At 38.1% G+C, this 22,927-nt stretch overlaps 1 protein-coding gene across 1 annotated transcript in view; it reads left to right on the top strand.

Moving 5' to 3' along the window:
* Positions 1–22,927, top strand: part of NECTIN3 (nectin cell adhesion molecule 3) — a 32,603-nt gene that overhangs the window by 245 nt on the left and 9,431 nt on the right. Inside the window, exons 2-4 of the mRNA XM_062510845.1 lie at positions 11,877–12,215; positions 19,207–19,503; positions 21,366–21,483. Coding sequence (XP_062366829.1) covers positions 11,877–12,215; positions 19,207–19,503; positions 21,366–21,483 — 754 coding nt within the window. The remainder of the gene's footprint in view (positions 1–11,876; positions 12,216–19,206; positions 19,504–21,365; positions 21,484–22,927) is intronic.

Genomic DNA, 22,927 nt, shown 5'->3' with positions numbered 1-22,927 from the left:
TCTGGCTGACCATTGCAGCTTTCCTGTGCTGCCTGGTGTAAATACTGTGAAATGCATGAAAGATCAGGTATTAATTAGACTTCTCTAGTCACTGAACTTTCCCTGAGGAGCAAGGACTACTGAACCAGAGGCAGGGTCTGTCTGATGAAGTAAGGTGGAGGGTTCTTTTCCAAAAGCATTGCTAGCTTGTGAGGAGGTTTTTAAACTATGCATGTTGAGATGGCCTCTGATTTTTCTCTAATCTGTATCTCAACAAGTGTCCAGGGGGATATGATGGAAATTGTTTTTGTCCCTTGCATTGTGGAGGGAGCACAATTGCAGGCTTAGGATTTCATTGGGATTCCAGCAATGTTGTGGAATAGCTTGTGTGACTGGAGTCATGCAGATAGCTGGATTTTTACCTTTCAGGAAAGGCAGGCTGGCAAGATGAGGAAGAGTGTCTAGAATGCTTGGAGCTAGATTGGTGTGGCTAAAGAGAGCTGGAATTTAGGAAAAGGAGAGTTCATGAACATTGGAAGAGGGAGCAGGGAACTCAGGAGGACTACAAGGATGTGATGTTTGCAGGTGGGAAATTAAAAGAGCCAAAGCCCAACTGTAACTTACCTGGCTACTGCCGTAAAAGAAAGTAAAAATTATTTTTATGAATACACAAGCAAGAAAAGGAGGCCTAGGGAAAATCTCCATCCTTTATTGAATGTGGAGTGAGACAGTGACCAAGGGCGAGGTACATAATGAATTTTTTGCCTCAGTATTTAATGTTAAGACTAGTTGTTCTCTGGGTACCCTCTGAGCTTGGAAGACAGGGATTTGGAGCAGGATGAAGCCCCCATAATCCAAGGATAAATGGTCAGTGACCTGTTGTGCCACTTGGACACACTCAAATCTATGGGGCCAGATGGCATCCACCCAAGACTACTAAGAAAGCTGTCAGAAGTGCTCACCAAGCCACTTTGACTCATTTACCAGCAGTCCTGGTTCTAGTTCACTGGAAGTTAGCAGATGTGCTGTCTAGCTACAAGAAGGGCTGGAAGGAGGATTGAGGGGACAACAAGCCTGTCAGCCTGACCTCAGTGCCAGGGAAGGTTATGGAGTAGATCACGCTGAGTGCCATGTGTAGATGTGGCAATTAGGGATTTAGTTTAGTGGTGGACTTGACAGTCTTAGCTTAATGGTTGGACTCAGTGATCTTAAAGGTCTTTTCCAGCCTAAACAATTTCTGTGATTTTTAAGTCCCACGTCTGGACTCCATTCAACAGTGTAGACTGTGGTCTGAGGGGCTGGAAGGCTGCTTGGCAGGCACAGGTGTAGAGCCCTGGTGAACAACAAATTGAGCAGTATCAGTAGTTTGTCCTCACAGCAAGGAAAGGACACCTCATCCTGGCTCTGCTAAGCAAGACAGCAGATTGAGGGAGGGGATCCTTTACCTCTTAATCACTGGAGCACTGTGTCTGGTTTGTGGCTCGGGGTACTGGGGGGGACACTGAGCTACCAGAGCAAACCCAGAAGTGGATCACTGTGTTGTCTGGAGCACAGGGTGTACAAGCAGAAGCCACAGGAGCTGAGCCTGATCAGCCTGGGGAAGGGAAAGCTGTGGGAAAGGAGCCTTTATTTGCTGCCTGATGAGAATGTATCAAGGACATAGATCAGTGCTTTCTTCAGAGATGCCCCACATAAGGTATTCTGAGCAAGCTGGAGTATGGGAAATCCTGAGCCTGTAAAGAAGCAAAACTTCTCTGTGAGGGAGAGGGTACCAAAATATTTGAGGAATCAATGTCCTGTGGTGTTATTCCAAACTTGACTGGATGACTCTCCCAGCAGTCTGATATAACTGGACCTACTTTGAGCAGAACTGAGTGGCCTCTTCAGGTCCCTTGCCTCTTTGAAATTATTATTCTCTACCAGCACTATTAGATCTTGTTTGACTTTCCCAATGATAAATGCATTATGAAGAAACTGGTGCCTAGGAGTTCACTTGTGTTTGTGGTAATTGCTAGGTGACCTGGTTGGAAATGATCACTATAGCTTACACCTCTTTTTGACATGACCTGTTGAACACTTTGTAGATATCAGAGGATTTCTGTGGAAGTTTTGATTGGTTGGGTTTTTCCATCCTCTCTACAGGCTGGTACTGATGAATAGTGATTCCTGTGACTTGAGTCTCAATGCTTCAATCTGACAAATAAAGTCAGAATGATTAAGTCAAGAATATCTTAATAATACTCATAATTTAGACTCTGGAATAGACACAAGCTTTTTGAGCAATCTAGCAAGATGCACATTATAGTTACCCTCATGGTTAGGATGGCAGCTTAAGTAAATGCCACTGTGTAGAAGAAAAGTGACTTGCTACCTTATTATGAAAGAGAACAAACAGCAGTGACAAGAATCCTATGCTGAACACTGTATTGTATTTTTGGGTTCTGATTGAGTTGTCTTGTCTTTTTCTGTTAGTCTGTGAAATGGCAAGTTTATTATATGGTAGGGTTGAAACAACTGCCATTTAACTTGGAAGGAAAGCTGTTTTTTTGGACTGGGTTGGCATCAGGAGCACCAACCCATGTTTTTGCAAGTTTGCGGCTCGGTGGAACAGAATATGCTGCTATGTCATTGGTAACTTCCACAGTTTAAAATTAAGCAGAAGTGATGGGCAGCAAGTGCTCAGACTTCTGTGATACTTAGAGCTCAATCCCTCACCCCCAATTTCTCTTCCTCTCAAAAAAAATAAAAAAAATAAAAAAGTGGATACTGTAATAGCATTAAATTGCTTTTCTAAATAAGGGATGGAGAGGTCTGGAGTCTGGAAGGAAGTGGCAGGGTATTTATCTGACGAGACCATTTAGCAGTCATCATGGTCTGGGAAGATTTTCTGGAAGAGTTCATGTGGTGGAAGCTATAGTTGTAGGTGGTGCTGGAGGGGTAGTAGGATCTTGTCTATTGCATTTCCTGGAGTATGAGGTGCCCTAATTATATACAACTACTAGTTACTGATAGCAAATTAGAAAAAGATGAGTTACAGAGTTTTGAAGTACCTTAAGAAACTGAGGGATTGAAGAGTTAAGCAAGCTGAATTGTAGATGGCTGTTCATTGATACCCATGAGGCATCCTTTGTGGAGGAGAGTATTAAACTTTGGGTATGAATTATTATAAATATATATTTGTATAATTGCAAAGAAGGCCTTGAATATGGGATGGTCAGTTCTGAGAGCTTTGCCAGAGGTCTGGTGTGAAGGAGCTGCCTGTAAAAGGTGTGAACTAGGCAGTGCACTGTTGAGAAGCATGTCCTCTGTCATGATGCTGTATTGCTGTCTTTGAAGTGCAGTAATGCCAGCTTTGAAATTTCTTAGCTCGGAAGAGCATGCTAGAATTGCAACCTTTTAAGAATAAACTGATGTCCAGAAAGTGTCAATTCTTGTGTAATATGTGACATTATCTCTATCATGAGAGACAGTTTATAGATAGAAGTCAGAAAAGCTGAAGCACTAGCTGACTAAAACTACGTGATTAGGTGTTCCTGTATATCTACTGAATGGAATTTCTTTCATCACCTTGAACTCACAGCCCTGCAAATAAGGGAAGAGATTGAGCTCTTAAAATAAGTTTTAAGCAAGCAACATTCGAGTTATGTCTAAGCACAAGGTTATAACTCAATTTATTATTGAACATGCTCAGAATAAGTAACTTTTCTCAAAGCTGAAGGCTGTAATTTCTCCCAAATCTTACTTCTTGCTGAGAGTAAGATTTATTTGTAAGGAGTGATTTGAAGATGCCACAGTGGCTCAGCTGAGGACAAACTGAGGCTAATAGATTTCATGGGGAGTTAAATATAAACTTTGAAGAGTTAAAAACTTTTGACAAAGCATGTGACAAAAGATTAATATCTGCTTGTGGATCACAATAAAAAATGTCAGAGTAGACTAGTCACCTGCTGTGAGCTGGCTGTCCCTCTGATCAAGAAAAGAACTTTTACTGGAAAAGTCACAAAAAGATACAAAGAGAAGGAAATGAGAAATACATTCGATAAGAAAGTAGCTATTTATTTTAACAAGTTGCTATATTCAATTTAAGCCAAGCTCAAGCTGACCTGAGGATGAAAAAAGTATCTGAAAGTGCTCTAAGTATGTGTTAGCTGAAAGCACTGATGCTCTGTTTCATAATGTATTTCAGATTCTACTGAGGGCACTAAAAATGAAATGGATTTGCCATTCTAGATACCATCAGTGTTAATTTCTATTTTGTGTTTTCCTTATTTCCTTCATGTGTAAGTGGGTTGTCTTTCTTGATTTGCAAAGCAAGTGGAGGATAGTCTTAACCACAGTTTAAGAAACATCAGGTTTCTAGGAAGAGGACTGGAAATGACACTTGTTAAAGCAGTGTTTTCTGAAGTCTTCTCACAGTAGTGAAGTCTGGGTGAGCCCAATGGTCATGCTAGAGCAAGTGCTGTAAGTGTATGGGATGGAATGTTGCAAGTTCCTGAAGTGAGAACTTGTCATTACATCCTTCAGCATGTGTGTCATATTGGCTAACAAGAATTTTAAAGAAGATGGGATTATTACTTTACTAAAAATGTCTGTTATCCTTACAATAACAAAGCCAGTAAAATCCTCGATTGTGTGCAGGATCAGCTTAGGTTAGTTTGGGAGTTCTTTGTTTTCTTTTCTTTTTGCTGTTTTTGTTTTTGCTTTACAGGTTCCTAATCTTTGAGGGCATTCTCCTTTTGCAGTGTAAGTACTTTTGGACCTTTATGAGGTTACCTTTTATGAGAATACTTTTGAGTTCTTCCAGTCCTTTCTTGTAGGTCATGTTTTCTATGCCTTTGAGCACACTTCACTTTCAGACTCTCTAGATGGCTAATATATGATGCGTGCTGTTCAAGCTGCACAATTCCAGATGGAGCCTCGCTGACATTGGCTAGAACATATACTTCTATATTAGCATATTCTATAGTGTCACTTTCAGTTCTTGAAATGTAATCACCATGTACTTGCTGTGGCTTTCAGAACACTCTTTGCTCTCTAGCCAGTTATTTAACATCCTCGATGTGTTACTTAGACCTGCTCCTGCTGGCTGCTAGTCTAATTTAGACCCAGTGCATCCTGAAGGTATTTTTCTGCCTGACTGGGAAAGGTTTGTTAAGTGTAACTTCACTTGTTTCTCTGTGTATAATGCATTAGTTATCAGCCCCACCAAGATTCAGATGTACAGCTCTCCTTTTGACCTCCAGTTTTCTGTTAAATATTTTGGTTATGTGTTTAAACTGGATGCCACATAGGAAGACTTCAACCCTTCCCTCCAGATCAGTTTGTCAGAACTATTGACTCATCTTTTGTGTTTCACAAGATTTCTAAGATCATCTGGAACTCTTTAACAAACTTTCCAGTAAGAGGTTTGAGTTACATTAAGGACTGTTCGTTTCAATGTCTTCTGCGTATTTATACCTATTGCTCTGATAGTCAGGGGTTTGAATTAATTTAAATGGGAGTGTGAAGCATTTTGTGGTGGTTAGGTAATAGTGGTGTATATGTGGATGGCTTTTAATTACTTTTTTATTCTTACTACTAATTTTTTGAGGGAGTGGGACTTTAAATGAGATGTTCTCTTCTATTCCTGCTTTTGAGCCTGGTACATTTATTGAAAAAAATGTAACTCGTTATCCTGCTTATTTCCTTTTGAAGGAGGTAGGATTGGAAGATTTGTGGTAACAGAGTTGGAAACATTCATTACAGAAGATCTTCCATCTGCCTCATAACCTGCCTTACTAGTTTAACATATTTTATAAACATCTGAAAGCTTAGTATCAGGATAAACATGTCTAATGTTTATGTATATCTTAATGTGCTATGTGTTGATATGTATAGAAGATTATAATGTAAGAACATGTAAAATGGACATTGATGTTAATATGGTCCAAGTCAAAATTCCACATGAATTTATAAAGTTCATGAGACTTTGTAAACATTCTTAGCGAGTAGTTTGATTTAAAGTTTCAACCTTACTAAATTGGCTTTCTAAGAGTGTCCTTCTCAACTCCATTTGAATCATGTGCCTAACAGTCCTTTTTAACTTCCTCTAGTATCTTAGATTGTCCTGCTGCTTGATACTAAAAGTCTTTGCAGCATGGTGGGAAGCAGAGTATGCAGGGGTACAGGTGCTATCTTACGTGGAGTTGAACTAGAACAGAAGCACTAGTTCAACACGTGAAAATGGCATTCTGAAATAAGGATGGTGGGTAAAGAGCCATGTCTGGCTTCAGCGACAGAGCTTTTCTGAAGCTTCAACTCCCAACTATGTGAGCTGGGCTCAAGCTGAGTTGTGACTTCTTGTTTGACTTTGTGTTGCACTGGAGTAAAGTCTCTTTGAAATCAGTTTCTTTGCTTTCTGTGTGGCAAATGTCAGTCTTGTAGGTAATTATTTATTATGGAGCTGAAGAGGTTTGCATACTTTGTCATCTTTGACTCCTTTGAACTAGGATGATGGTTCTTTGTCCAGTGTTACATTACCTGGAATCCTCTCTGTGGGCTCTGGATGCTATCTTATGAATGGTAGCTGTGGCCTTCCCAACAGTTACTTCTATTCCTTGCTCCCTCTGTGTAGATACACATATTGATTCAGCAACTAGAGGGAGATAACTGACATCAGCTGTGGAGAATGAAGGAGCAGAGTAACAAAGCCTCCTGGATGAATGGTATGGCATCTTGTCAGCTGCACCCTTAGGAGCAGCCAGATGGAGATTCAGAGTGTTTCAGAATTCGGCAGAACATCCTGTGATAGCACTTAACTGAGAATCTGTCTGTCTGCAGCTTGATGTTAGTAAAACCCTTCAGCAGCAGCTAACTTCGGAGACAGCACTGAAATTGAGACTGACCTCTTCATGCAATTCTCCTTGCTAGTGTCTTTGATTTTTAGATTGCTTGGAGAAGATATAACTTTGTGCAACTTCCGTTTATAATTTTCAACTAGAAATTATGTTCCCCTTTCTATGGTTTTTGTAAGTCAGACTGCAGTCACATAGAGAGCTGCTCCTGTGATAAACCAGGTCAAGACTAGAACCTTGTTTTGAGCCGTTTGCGGGTGTAGAAAGTTAACATCCAGAACTTAATAGAACCATTTCCAAGTGGTAGATTTGCATGAGTTAGATCATGTTTTTAGTTTCCTGTTGGTATTAGCTAAAGCTGACCTCTGATTTAAAGGATAGAATCCCTTGAACTTGAGTAAAATGAAAAAGTAACCTGAGAAAGCTTGAGAATTTCAGTAGTCTTGGCTTCAGACTATCAAATTGCTATGCCTTATTTCACCGAACCCTTTTGCATTCTGGTAGGCTTTTGTATGTCTATTGTATTGTGTGTTAAACACTGAACAAGGTTTTAAGTTTTGCTCCCTGAGATGGAAGTAATAAATCCCTGTTTTCTTCTTTAAAAAAAGGTGAGTACTGTACCAAAAAAAAAGGAACTTGAGCTGAGTCCTGTAAATGCAATGCTTATAGAAGTTAATCTCATGCTGTTCCTGATCCCAGCTCACTTGCCCCCGAGAAACTTCAAGCAAGGATTGTGACAAAGCAGATCCTTAGGTGAGAGTAACACTAGGTTATAATACTGTCTTTGATGTAAGTTCAGTTTTTTCCTGACTACTTGCTTAGCACTTCTAATTGGAAGCTAGTGTTGTGGCATTTTGTACTACTTAATCTTGAATCTCTTCCATTCCTTGGTTCTGAACTTTTTTTGACACAGTAATTTGATCATGCCCTGGTGCTCAAAAGACACACTGACTTCTTCCCAGTCATTTAAGCATATATTTTTATAAAGCCTCAAGTTGAGGTTTTAGCTTGTTTTCTGCAGTATCTTAAAGTGATTTGCTTTTCCAGCTAAATAAATCTGAAAATGCCACAGGATTTGTGGAGCTGTGCTCATTGTCTATCTTGCATTGCCACTTGTAGTTGACTGAGCTAATCCAGAAGGTTAAATCAGGAAGAAAACAAGTGAGTTTTTGTAGGTAGGGGTCTTTTAGTACCTGATGAGTACTGACACAGGAGGAGGAGGAGGAGGAGGACTGCAAGAATAAATTTTCTGATGTCAGCCGAAATGAAACTAACCAAACAATGACCATAAGAGTGATCTGTAGGAAGTTCTGCTGACACAGCAACTTACTGTCAGCAGAATGGGATGTTCTTGTTGTTTTGCTCCATTCTCAATTGGAACTCTTCTGAGTTCCCTGCCACTAGTGTGTGCTAAGGCCAGTTATACCCATGAGCTGAATAGCTTGCTGATAGAGGGGAAAAATTGTTTTATGCTGTTCTGTAGTTTGGCTTTGTCTTGTGGAAATAGTTGGCAAGTTGTTGGAAATCAGTGGCTAGGAAGTGTCAGTATGGTCACCCTGGCTTGCCAGAAGTGTGCTGTTAAGTGAGTAACAAAATGCATTGCTTTAATAATTAGACTTGTGCATGGCTGCTTCATATAGAAAATCTAAATCGGCTGTTTATTGCAACAAATAACAAGCCTGTAAATGTGGAAAGTATTCTGTCATTCCATAGCATGAATGCTTTGTTGTTTTAAGAAGATTGTAATATAATTCCTCAGTATCTTTTTTTTCAGTTAGTGGTAGAAGCTTAATTCAGAATTGATATTGAACAGATTGTTACCATGGCCAGTATTTGATAGCACCTAGTTCTGTGGCTTTTAGTGCTGCAAATGAGCCTTAGGGATCTTTTTGTTTTGTTTACTCTTTAAACTTTCTGTCAAGTTGCATGAGTAGAGTCAGTGCCTTGCTGTTTCAGGTAAGATTCTTGACTTTATTGCCAAGCATGGCATTGGATCACTGTGATCAAAAATCACTTAGTGCATAAGGACTTAGTTGAAATTGTGTCATGTTAAAGTTCCTGAGATGACAATCTCATCAGGCTGCATGTGAGACAGCACAGGACAATTTTACTTATTCCAAGGGCATCAAAAGGAAAGGGAAGGCAGATCTGTAAAAACTTGGACCAATAAAAAGTTGCAAAACATCTTGATTACTAAGTAAGTATGAAGTCTATCCATAAGGTTTTTTTGAGCATGACAGATTTCAGTATTGTGAATGTGGAACAGAGAAGGTCAGATTTCAAGAGGAGGGCTAGGCCTCATTAAAACAATGTGTATGTCCTGTGTGCCAGTATTTTGGATCAGTTAAGGACCTGAACAGTGTGCTCTTGAAGTGTCTTTTTCTTCAGAACCTCGTGCATTGTGAGCCTCTAAATGTGTTATTTTGGAGGAGACATGTAGCTCCTTATTCAACTGCAATCTGTGAGCAGAATACTGACTCTCAGGTGGAAGTCTTTATGTCAAAGGAAATACCTTAAAACTCCTGAATATCTGCATGGTAATTAGCTTGCTAGTTTGAACTATTAGCTTGATTGCTCTGCAACTCCAGCTAGTTAAATAGTAACTGGATGGAGATTAAAACAGGAGATACTGTTCCAAATTAAATACACAGTGTTGGCACTTCAAATTTAAACTATTTCTACTACTTTAAACCATTTGGAGTCTATATACTGTTGTATGAGCTGTATGTAAGTTAAACTAAGTGTCTAGACAAGCTGTTTTTTTTCCCCCCTTTGGAGTCTGAACATGTATCAGAAGATGAGATAAATGTAAAAATGTTAAATTTGGAGTAGTGATCTGTTAGGTCTATCTCCCTTGCTGGAGAAGGTGAAGGAAAAAGATCTAACTGATCAACATCCTATAGCTGCAACTGTGTTTATGTCTATAAATATGTATGGGTCCTGCTCAGTTCAGTCTGTAAATATTGAAAATAGCAGCAGTGAAAAAGTTTGACTTCTGAAAATATTAATGTAATTCATGCAAGAACACAATCTTCTCATAGCACAAATTAACTGTTAGAAGTATTCCATGGCAGGGGAAATGGTTAAGTATTGACCTTTTAAATGTACAATGGTTATCTTTATGTAGCTAAAGCCTCCAATTACTGGGAACAGAGTTGTCAAAAAAAAAAAAAGGAGCTCATGGGTTTAGTTAACTGGGGTGTTTTTTCAGTTCAGTTTTTGTAAGTTCAGTTGTGGGGCTTTTCTGTATTATCTTGCTTGGGGTTATATACAGCTAATCACTATGTTAAAGTTTAATATAGGTTAAGATTCAGCAGATCTAACAGTTGCAAGAAGCTGATTCCTGAAAGAAAGTGTTTTTCTTTGCTTAAATATTATTACAGAAATGTATATCCTGTACATTCTAAAATACATTTCACAAATGTGACTTGTGAGCTTTATTTATAAGGTAGAAAGCAATAGTCAAATACCTTTTAAGGAACATTCCACCTTATGTTTAAATGTATCAATGGCAAGTCTCAAAGGAGACGAAGATTGGGCAGAACTCTGTGCATGTCGGTTTGTGAATAGCTGCCCTCTTTCCAGTGTCTGTCACAATAATGTCTTAGGTAAGAGGCATGAGGAGACTAGACAGAATGTTCTTGAACTACTTGTCATGGCAGATATTCTCTATATGAAACACGTTATTTTTTTTACTTTTCTTGCTGTTTTTTGTCCCTTTACCAGCCCTGCTTAGTGACCAATGTATCAACAGTATTGGTCTGAATTTCTGGCTTAGTTTGACTTATTTGTATGACTTCAGGTTTTCATACTACTGATGTTAGTCAGTAGTTTTGTAATGAAATCCATAGCTAAATCACTTTTTTGGGTGACTTTATTCACTCAGAAATGGTTTGAACAATAAAAAATCAATTGATGGGAAGCAGAAAGCTTTTAACAATGAACTCATAGATAAAGGTGTATAAAGACTTCTTTCCTGAACACATGGCTTGCCTTTTGTGTGAACTTGGTGAGTGAAAAGGCAGCTCATGTCTCAAGCTGAATGACTTCTTCATGCGTATGAGAATGAGACTAATAAATTTTATGTTTTTCCTTCATTGGTGAACTTCCTCAGTAACAGCTTGAGTAGTGATTTGGTATCTGAAGAGAGAATCAGAGCATTTGAAATAGCTCTGTTATAATCTGAGCACAGGAAGAAGAAATACGTTGTGAACTAAAACTTTGGTTCTTTTTCATCAGGTTAGTTTGCTCTGAGAGGCTTAATGAGTGAAGTTGCTGGAGCACCTGTTTGGCAAAAGAAACTGTGAACCTGTGATATATTGAACTGTTTTGTCCTAGTGGATTTCCTTTTTGGAAAGGAGGGTGGTGTAAAATGCTGAGCTCAGAATGTAGTTGCTACTGGGGAAAGCATTTTAGGTATTAAACAGAAATACATTGAATCCTAAGCAAGCACTGGGTTATGCCTACTCTTGTATATTTACTGTCTGAGAGAAGATCTTGTGTGAAGACACCCCACTACACTGAAGCAGAAAGATTGCATATATATGATGGTAAATGTCTTCATTAGGAAGTGGGGTAGGAAAGTTCAAGTTTGAGTGACCATCACTGTAAATGTGGAGCGGTTCGTGGGATTTTGATAGGGGCTTTTTCGTTTGTTTGTTTTTAATTGTTGCTTTGCTTTTTAAGTATTTACTGGTATGGAAAGGGCTAGAAGTTTTGTTTTTGTTTTTTATTTTTTTTTGTAAATCTGAATTCACTAAATGTTCATATCTAGTTAAGTTCCCAAAAGACTGTTACACCAGTTACACAATTGTCAGGTCATTTTTGTGTGAAAAATGATTGCATTTCAGTATTTTCTGAAAAATGATTGATCTGTGCCTAGATTTGATTTTTTTTGCTTGAAATACATTTCTGTAGTATTTCTACAGTGTTGTGAATCAGTCATTCAGAAAAAAAGCAGGAATTGTCTTCTAAAAAGTTAAGCTAATTATGGAAGAAGGCTTACTGTGAAAACCAAGCAGTGTAACTTTCTTGAGTAGCAACTAACAATTGCTTTGTTTTTAGGTGCCTTAGCTGGACCTGTTGTTGATCCACACGTGACAGCAGTTTGGGGGAAGAAGGTTGCACTGAAATGCATAATTGATGTGAATGAAACAATAACACAAGTGTCTTGGGAAAAGATATATGGTAAAAGTTCACAGACTATTGCTGTTCATCACCCTGAATATGGAATATCTGTTCAAGAAGAATACCAAGGAAGAGTGGCATTTAAAAACTACTCACTCACTGATGCAACAATCATCTTAAAAAATGTAAGCTTTTCTGATGCAGGAGAATATGTTTGCAAGGCAGTTACATTCCCACTTGGAAATACACAGTCATCAACAACTGTAACAGTATTAGGTAAGTCAGCTTCTTTTTGAAAAGAAAGTTCTGCAAACTTCCTAGTAAGTTATATTTTACCATTTAACCCAAAGAAAATGCAAAATATGTATTTGCTGATCTTTCGTTAGAGGTGCACTACTTTTCCTAAAGTCATAGAAGAGACTTCTTTTGGGTCTTGCTTCTTTAGAACTTATTTAACTGTCTAGTTACTAAAAATAAATAACCAGTTCCTATTTAGGCATTGCGTGAAACAAACACTCCGTTTGTACTAGCACAGTGTTTTAGAGCTTTGACAGACAATAATACCCCTGATACCAGGGACTTGTGTGTATGTGCTGGGAAGCTGCTGAGCTTGGCTTTAGCTACCACCTTGGCTAAATTCCCTCAGTACTGAGTAGCCACTGGTCTTCAGAAAAAGCAGGTATTTCTAAACCCTGTTGATAACTGGCTGACTCAGTGAATCATCTGTAATGAGGTTAGAGAGTTCCCAGTGAGGGTTGATGCCCCATGCCTAGAAACAGTCAGATGGGACTCTGAGCAGCCTGGCGTGGTTGAAGACACCCCTGCTTTTACTGCAAGGGGCTTGGACTGGATGACCTTCAGAAAGTCCCTTCCAACACAATTCTATGATTTTATAAATGTGCTGCGAACATGATAATTTAATATAGCTGCTTGGGCCTGGTGATGCAAACTGTTCTTTGTACAATGTAAATGTAAAGCAAAACTATCTAGATGACTGCTGGGAGTTGTGGGGAGAAAGATTCAGTTTAAGCTCCCTGACTGCTTGTGGATAGTCATAATGTAAAGCTTTTATAGACTTGGGGGTTTGTTTACACTCATTTTGTCCTTCTTGTTGAGAGTTGAGTATTGCTCTCATAAGGAACTAGTGCTGAAGTGCAAGTAACTCAGGGGTTACTGCAGTGTAAGGTAAAATGATTACCCTGAAGCTTGAAAGCCTGTTATTAACTTGCTCTCTCCTTGCAATAGTATTCCTCTTGTACTACTCTACTTCAGTATCTCCTGCCAGGAGTCAAATGATATTTTCTGTAGCTGAGGTGGTCATCAGTGAGAATTTCTGTAAGCAGATGTGCTTTTTAGGATCATCTCTTGGTCTTTGATACCAATTTTTCATAGTAATAGAATACTCAGTGATCCAGATTAATCAGATGGCTGTAGCACAGTATGTAAACTGGTTTTCACCACAAGGGGGGGCAAAATAAATGCATCAAAGCAACTGGCTTAATCCAATTTGAAACCAGTAACTTGACCAAAAATCTGTGTGGTGCACAAAGCATGTGGCCTTATGGCTCTCTTTCACCTGACTTCCATCTGTACTGCAAATGGCTATGTCTGTGATTATTGTAGCAGTCTTTTGACTTCAGTTATTGTGCTTTGCCAGTGAACTTGAGAGGAAGTTCTTACTACCTCTCCTCACTTTTTCTAGTCAGTTCCTCTAAGATTATTTTTTTTTTCAGGCAACATTAGTAATTGGGTCCATTTTGCACTCAATATCAGGTTTCTGGTGGAACTTGGGAAGCACATGTATGTCCCATGTGCTTATTATTTTACGTTTGAAAGAGTAGAAGGACCATTTCTTGTTTCATTTGATATATGTTACAAAAAGTTGCACTTGAAATAGGCAAAGAAGTATTAGTCAGGATGCAGTGGTTCTGATAATTGCCTTTTTCATGCTTGATGAATTTTGATGCCAGTTGCTGTAAGTCTCTCAGGACTTGGTATCAACCTCTAAATGGCAAAACCCAGCTGTTATTTTCAAAGATGCTTTTCCATCCTAGTTACCAGTAGCTTCACTTTCATGTCCCACTTTCATGTAGCCAGCCCTGTATTGAACTTAAGTTCTTTGGCCCCTAGCAGTGTATTTTCTGTCCTTCTGGAAATGTTTTGCTACACTGACTTGTAGGGTTAAACTTAAAAAGTACTGGGGAAGAAGTGATTTTCAGAATATGCTTGTAAATTAATGTAAACTTTGTGAACTTTGCTGGCCTGAACTCAGCAATTCCAAGCTCATCAGACTCTTAAGGCATGCAATAGGTGAAATTTAAATCTTGATGTAACTTAACATCATCTTCAATGATGCATTGACTGCATTTTCTCACTGGTCTAAAAAACTTTTCCTTAAATAAGGAAAAAAGTTCCTGTCCTAAGGCTGAGGCTGTTTCCAATTGAAGCAGGTTTGCCTTTTTTCCTAGTCACTGCCTGTTCTTATTTAGCAAAGAGTTAGTTTCCTTCCATATGTGTAGTGGACATACTTAGTCATGTACTAGATGCTTTTACACTGCTAAAATGGAGACACTGAAGACAAATGGAAGAAAAAATATAACTACAAGATTAAATGCCCTGTGTTTTGCCCCAGTGCACTGATGACTTAAGACCATATCTAAAACCTCTTGTGCACCCCAAGTAACTGACTAGCCATGTTTGGTGATTTTGCCCACTGTCAGTTTGCTTTGTTTAGTGCTTCATGTTGTCTTAAGGAAATGCACTGTAAAAGGAGGGGTTAAGACAGTGGGAATATGAAAATGCTTTTAGGGTCCAACAGATATATTGAACTTTTCTAAAACTTTGGTTTGTCAAACTTAGCGTGTTAAACTTGTGCAAAAAATGGTGAATAATTTTTGTGTCAAGCTGTTGGTTTCCCCAGGATGCTGACCAAATGAGGCAAACTGGTGTCTCAGGGCAGAAGAAATAGCTTTTCTGCAAGGTAGCCTGCAGAGCTGACATAATTTTTATGTTACTAACTTGAGTGCTGTCCATGACTATTTTAAATACTTGGTTTGGTTTGACTCTGTCTTGCTAATTTGGCGTTCTCATCATAAAGTAGGTCTTGTTCCTCTGCAGCCTTGCTGTTACCAATGCTGCAAGTGAGGACTGAGTTGTACAGAGAGGTGTCAAAGCTGTAGGTCTGTTGCCATGAATTGGCTCCCAGACACTCTAATGCTGAAAGTCTTCCAGTTAGGAATTAGAAGATGATGGATGTCAGGAAGTATTGACACTGGATACTCTCAGACAGTTCTGATGAAGTAATAGTAGTTGCAAAGTGCTGGTTGATGAGATGTACCTGTTCTTCATAAGTACTATAACGCTGTGGGCCAATAAAAAGTGTCAAGTAGATGGCAAATTAGTGAATTGACTGGTCTTAAAACAAACAAGCAAACCCCTCCAAAAACTGCTAAAACAATAAAACCTTAAAAAGTTTGTAATGAAGCTTTAATTAGCAAACAGGATAGAGTACACAGAAAGCTGAAGCTTCTGGTTTTGAGGTGAGAGAAAATAAAAACTTGAAATACTGTCTTGGAAAGAAGTTAATCAAGTACATGTCAGTTGTGATGAAGGGAATCACAATTCTCAGAGTCGTGCTATTGCCAAGGAATTAGTGAATTTAATGTCAGGAGGAAATAATCCTGTTTGTGTTGTAATCATGCCAACTTCATCCAGATCTCTTGTGCCCGGTGTGCACAGAAAAATAGTTTTAAAACTAACAGAAGCAATTGAAAAAGTCTTATGAAGTACATGAAAACTAAGAAGCAGCTTTTTTGGCCTTGAATCTTAATGCAGTAGGATTTAAGGCTCTTGTCTGGATGCAACATTATGTTCTTTTTCTGTAAAGAAGCATAAGAACTTGAGCAGAGAGAGATTTCTGATATGTCCATGTTGAGTGTAAGGTGAAGCTAGAAGAAGCTGGGTTAAATTTGGTGGGGGTGATCAGTCAATAAAAGGAATTTGGCATAGATTGGCAAATTAGTTGAGGCCTTTTGAACAGCTGCACATCTAGCTTCCATGTTTCAGCCATCCTGTCTTTAATATTCAAGTATAATTCGTTCCTTGATGTTCCTTTAGATGGAACTCTTACACTGTGGAAGTAGGTCCTGCTGTTGGATCTTGGGGGATTGGTGGCTTCCTTTTCCACACAAAGCGTTATCCTCACCATCTTTTTCATTTGGTCTGAATAGAGCACAGTGTTTCTACTGAGTGGATGTAGCAGCTTCTCTAATGCTCTCCCAGCTGCCTCTTGTGTCCTCCACCACCACTGTGAGCACAGAAGGTGGAAATCATGTTCATGTGATACACTGAATGGTCCTGGGATAAGAGGACTGCATATAGAAATTGCACTTTCAAAAAACAAAAAATTACCACCAAAAGAATTCCAAAGCCCATTCTTAAAATAATCTCTTTTCCAAATTGAAAATGGTAAAACTGTTTCATACTGTGAGTCACGAGATGCCATGGCCCCTTGTAATTATGGATTCATTCACCAGATATTTCTTAATCCATAACTGAAATATCTAGAAAGGCCAATCCATTTGTCAGTACATGGCTATTTAGTTATCTTGCAGTTGGTGTGTAGTACAAGAATCGCGATTTATGGGAAGGTGTGACAGTAAAAGCCTAAACATTTGTGATGTATAAAAAAGAAAAGACTAAAGCTTGGAAACACATAGGATTGGGAATAAGAATATTTTATGATGCTGATTAGTTTTGAATAAAACTAATAAAATAATAAAACACCCTTTGTGTCTACTGACAAGTGTAAAATCAAGTATTACATAATGAACTCAAGCTCACAAATTCTGGTATCACTTGAGAAACTAAGTTTTTAAAATTAGTCTATTGTGCTTTTTGGCTACTTGAAGATATCTTTTTCTGAAACTACACTACTGAGTAGTCTGCTTTGAGTCTGGACATCTCTGCAACTTAGTTAAGAGTTCTTGCTTAAGTATCCCTTCACAAAGAAGTGGAGGAAAAATTGTGCAGTTGCATACTCTTTTAAAAGAAAAATTAAAGGAATAGAACATATCAAGCTTTTATTTCCAGCTGAAATTATTGAAGTCTACAGTTTTGGCAAGAAATGCTAATGATAGCTGCTAATTTAATTGATTTTAGTTTTATGGAGATCATGGGAAGGGAGGAAGACAGCAAAAATTAGAATTTTCATGTATATAAAATTCTAAATATAAATTTGGGTGTTTACTCCTGCATTTTAGTAATACTACACAAACTATGGAAGAAGTCCCTACTAGTGGTTTGGGGAGAACAAGGCAATATGTTAATCAAGAAAACTAAATTGTGGGTCCACAAACAAAGCTATGTAATGTTGAGTTCTCCATACTAGGTTTTAAAGGCTTTTTTGGCAGATGAGACAATGCTTATGCATATGTACATCAGTTCAGGTATAAGTTTTACTGCAGAAAGCTCTACCTGTTGATGTGTTGCAGAGCAGGGAATCAGATTTTGAAAGAAGCTGTATTAGAAATGCTTCAGGTCTAGAAGAGTGAGTGTGCCGCTTGGTAGAAAAAACCTGCTACTGGTTTAGTTTTGATAGGGTTACTAACAAATCTCAGAGGGTAGGCATTCAGAGAAACAAAGTAGAAAATAATTTGCTCTCAGTACCTGCTCAAACAATCTTCAGTTTCATAACAACTTATATTCTTCAAGCACTTCTAAGCATAGAACAGAAAACACACATTTTTATAAGGTTATCCATTTAATAGTTGCCTTTTCCTTTTGTGTAATTGAGTAAATAACAAACCAGCTTGTTCAGACATGAGCAGTGTTAGACTGGGCAGAAAACAGTCAAAAACTGATCCTGGCACTGAATGGGCTGAAGCTGAAAATATTTGTTACCCATTTATCTTTGGAAGGTATAGGTAGTCAGAGAACTTGCCAGTGAACTTTGCTCTACTCTGTTACAAGACATGTCTGTGGGTCAGCTTCAATTAATTGGAAAGAAATTCCATGAACTAACTTTTCTCCTGATAGCGAAAGGCACAGAAGTTGCAAGACTTGTCTCTGCTTTGTGGTTAGTGAGGGCTGGTCCACTGAGGTGGATTCTGAAGCATTATGGTGAGTAGCAATGGCCTTCCTTCAGAGGACTCCAGCAGCCAGATTAGAGCAAAAGACCAGAGCTGTGGAATAGGCTGATGCACTACTGCAAACCTGTCTCTTACAGAGCTGGTGACCCAAATGGGCCATTCTAAAACAGCCCAGCTACAGTTTATATCTGAAGCACCAGGTAGTTTTTCTTGGGCTGCAGCTGGTGGGTGGCTTGTACAGGGTCAAACCAGATTGCTAGGCCAAAAGGAAGTTTTTTGAAAGTTTTTTTAGCCTATGGCCCTCAGCAGTAGACTTGTGCGTGAGGAATGCAACTTCCTTGTAAAAACAAGTATGTTCCCCAAGTTTTTAAAATTTTGGGGTGAGCAGTGGCTTTACAAGGAGGTCACATCCTTCCATGTGCAGATTTCTTTAGTCTTAGTATTGAGCTCCATTTTTTAACTTTTATGGGGATTCATACACAAGTGTGGGTATATCTCCAGGCAAAATTTTATATATAAACCAATAAATTTTATTTTTATTTTATTTTGTTATTGAAATTTTATTTATATATAGATTACTTTGTACATTAAAAACTCAAATTTTATATACAGTTGCATATTTCTGTGTACATATTAGATCCCTTATCCAGTGTGTGATGTGTGTGTATATATAATAAAGATGCAGCATGGAAGTCATTTGAATTGTAGCGATCAAGAAAAGCTTAAATTCTTGATGCTGGGTGTTAGAACACTGAAGCAGCTTTCAAGTGACACAAACTGACAGTATAGATTAATTCTTGAATGCTTGAAAATGCAGCAGAATCTAAGCTTTTTGAAAAAGAACTGCAGTGTAGTTTCGACCTAATGCCTTAAGCTCTCTGTTGTCAGACACTGCAACTGGAGCACTGCAATTGATGTTTTGGACATAACCACTCTGCAATTCCCTGTCAATACATTAAAAGCCATGAATGAACAGCACTGAAGTTGAATGGTGGACTAAGTGTCAGCAGGACAAAGCCCTGTAGAGCTATCATCTCTTGAGATACGTGTGGTCTCATATCTAGGATGTCTGGTTAACATGACCACTTGCAAATGGATTACATCTTGTCTAACTTTTAAGTAGTGACACTTGAAATTGGAGTTCTTGTTTAAATCTCCTTCTTTTTCCCCCTCCTTAGTTGAACCTGTTGTGAGCTTAACGAAAGGACCAAACCCTCTAATAGATGGTGCAAATAGGACAATAGCAGCCACTTGTACAGCAGCCATTGGGAAACCTGCTGCACAGATTGACTGGGAAGGAGGCCTTGGTGAAATGGAATCCACCTCTACTTTGTTTCCAAATGAAACAGTGACAGTTGTAAGCCACTATGTGATTGTCCCTACACGATTTGCAAGAGGAAGACACATAACGTGCGTTGTGAGGCACCCTGCCTTTGAAAAGGAGATACGATACCCTTACGTATTGGACATACAGTGTAAGTATTCTGTGAGGTAATTACTCCTGGCATATATCTTGCGACCTCCCCCTTAATCAGCATATACTTCCTCAGGAAGGAAATGAGCACTTTCTGCTTCAGGAAAATAAAGGAGATGGAAACTGTATAAAAAAAGCTGTGATCAGAGGCAGGTCAGGCAGGAGTAAAAGCCTAAGGTCTCTGTAATGAAAATGCAGTCATGAAGTTACAATACTGTTACATTTCTGCTGTTTTGGATATTGAATCATTGGTAAACATGAGGATTGATACATAAGCTGTTTATAGTGTCTTAAAATTTCAACAGTATTAAAAAAGAATGCTAATGAAGATTCATGTTTGAGACGCTAAGTTGAAAATAGGTCTTTTGGTGGTCAGTAGGTTGTTTTCAGATTATTCACCAAACTTTGTCCACTCTAACTAGCATAAGGAAACAAGAACATAATACATACATGCCTGGCATGTGTTATTCAGCTTTAGATTGCTCATATAATTCAAACCTGTGCCAGGCTTCTTTAAAAAATGTATGGCTTTTAAAAGACATGAATGCAAAGCAAGGTGGCTTACGATATTGCTTAGTTAAAACCAGTTAATACAAATAAGCTTTAGGCACGTGGTCCCTTTTTGTTAGACAGTGCTTATACTAACAAAACTATTTGTGTTGTTCCTTTGGTGTTCTGTCTTTGCCGTGTGCTGCTTTCAAGTTCCTCAATCACAGAAGTCTGTCAGTTCAGGTAGAACAAATATAGGGGCTGGAAAATGTAGACCTGGCTGTTTTGATTTGGCTAGAATTTGATTTTAATTTTTTTTTTTCTGTTTGGTAAAGAATCACTTATTTTAGCATAAAATATTAATTAGCACTGCTTTATTTTATTGATCTTGAAATGGAGTTCTAGATTGGTGGGCCATTGATACAGAAATAAAGCTAAAGAGGATTTGTATTGTCTCAGTGAATAAAATAATTGTTTCCTATTAAAAATGAAGTGAGTCTGCTAGCTGGTCTTAATATTTTCATCCGAGATGAGTGTTAATGCACGATTCAGATTTCTTACCAAGTTGTATAGTAAGATACACAGCAGCAAGTGAGAAGCAGTGTGTGCTCTTCAGTCTTCCCTGACACTTACTAGCTTTTGCAACTGCTTCTCAATCTCAGCTCCAGAGCTTATCCCAAATCATGCTGGTTCCTTGGCTTTTGAGTATATTTCCAAGGCCTCTCTAAAAACATCTCTTGGCTTTTTAGAGCCATAATGTTAATTCTACACTTTGATGCCAAAGGCTAATTTAATCTTTATAGTTGGCATCTGTGAACTTTTTGATGATTTCCCAATTACCTGGTTTCTCCCAAGGTTGTTTCTGATCCTTTGCTGTGTCTTTTTAGTGAGAAGTAGTACCAAGTTACCAATCCTCACTTGCCTAAAACATGAAACTGATTCTTTTTTTCTGGAGTCCTCTCACTTCCTTAGGGTGCTGTGTGGTTGCTGAAAACACACTGGGAAAGTTGCACCAATTAAAACAATTTGCTCACTGCTGCAAATTAATGTTGTAACTTGGAACTGTATCGTGTTCTGTGTATATTTTGGTGGTGGCCTTTAATTTTATTTTATTATTATTTATATTTTATTATTATTTTATGATAGTTATATATATATATTATATAATTATAATAATTTATAATTATTTATAATTATATTATTGTATGTTTATTATTTTTTATGTTATTAATTTTAACAACAAAAAGGCAGCCAACAACTAAAGCACACATTCCCCTTAAAAAAAAGTACCATTCTGTTCTATTCATCTTACACACAATTCACTTTTAATGAAGAAATTGTGATTGTTCATAGATGAAATCTTTGTTTTGTTAGATGCCCCAGAAGTTTCAGTAACTGGCTATGATGGAAACTGGTTCATTGGAAGAGGAAATGTTCAGCTCAAATGTAATGCTGATGCAAATCCATTACCTATGGAGTTTATGTGGACCAGGTAAATATTTATGAAAAGGGAGTTGCCAGATAATTCAATTATGTGGCATGATATCATCACTTTGCTTACAGTAAATGCATGTTTTGAAAACAAAGAGTATATGACTTGTATTGGTTGTAATGGTTTTATCCAGCTTTTTAAAAGGAGAATACAAGATGTGTGTTTGTATGAATATAGGTAAGTGGATGTCTTGTAAATTTATGTGCCTAAACAGTTTGTCATTACTCTTAGGGTAAAGTTTCTTTAGTTACTCAAGGTAGACGAAGCTCTTTGTGTTACAGAATGTAGAGCAAAGACCAATAAATCTAGGAAGGATCCAACTGTTACTTACCTATGCCTCTAACGAAAAAAATTAAAAGCTTACATAGCATCCACATTTCATGAGTCTGTGGACTGCCATCCTCATCTCAGTCTTAGCTCAAAAACATTGTGATGAGAAATTTCAACATATAAAAATTCCTGTTTTTAAAAAAGCCCCTAACAGCAGTACCATTTGCTTCTTCGGATGCACTGGGTTCTCAGTTCTCTCATTTGAATTTGAAACATATTTAAGAACTAATCAATACTATCACTTTTCACAATTCTGGGAGCAATAAACCTCTTTTAATGCATTTAAAGCCTTTCAAGCTTCAGAGATCATAGTTAGATTTCCTAAACTTAAAATGGAACAAACTTTTACAGGAAATCTAAATTTTCTGGAATAAACCTGGTGTGCCTTTCTGAGCAACAACAGAACCCATCCAAAATGCTGTAGTACTGGTGAATGAGGAACTTCTTGTGTAGTGGGGGGAAATCCATGTAAAAGGAGGATAGCTTGAGCTTGGAGAAATAAGTACTGTGTTGAACTGTGTGCTGTTTGACTGGTGTCACAGTACAATAGGCTGTAGAACTACCTTAGCAGCCAATTGTATCCCTTGGAGTCCAAGATGACATTGTATTTACTGGGACAGTGATCTTTTCATGGTTAGTAATATTTAAGTGTTGCAATGTGCTTGATGACTTTTGTCAGCTTTATGTGGCTGAAGCAATTCTGGGCAATAATCACAGCAAAAAAGTAGGAAAGTTGTCTTGAACCACGTTTTTTTGAAGATTGATTTTAGTGTTGACTGTGAAGTGTTTGTTTCTTTTCCTTTGAGTACCTGTTTTAAAGTGATGGGTGCCTTTTTGTTCAATACTACTTAAAAAAATCACACTTGCTAAATGCTTTCAAGATATTGTCATCTGGGGGTCTAGTTTGAATATTGATTTAGGCCTGCTTAGATGTTAATAGGTACTTAGATAAATCAAATCAAAATGGATTTCAATGGCATGAAATTGCACAGGTGTTTACTGGGCAGTTGGCAGCCCTGTTAGAATAGTTCCAGGACCTTTGCCCTTTCCCCTTTTTCTCCTGTGTTTATGCAGTTGTTACTGCAATCTCAGGCAGAACTGTACAGGGAAATTA

This window comes from Cinclus cinclus, chromosome 2 (assembly GCF_963662255.1).
Source record: "Cinclus cinclus chromosome 2, bCinCin1.1, whole genome shotgun sequence".
NCBI classification, from domain to species: Eukaryota; Metazoa; Chordata; class Aves; order Passeriformes; family Cinclidae; genus Cinclus; species Cinclus cinclus.
This window is presented reverse-complemented; position numbering and strand designations above follow the sequence as displayed.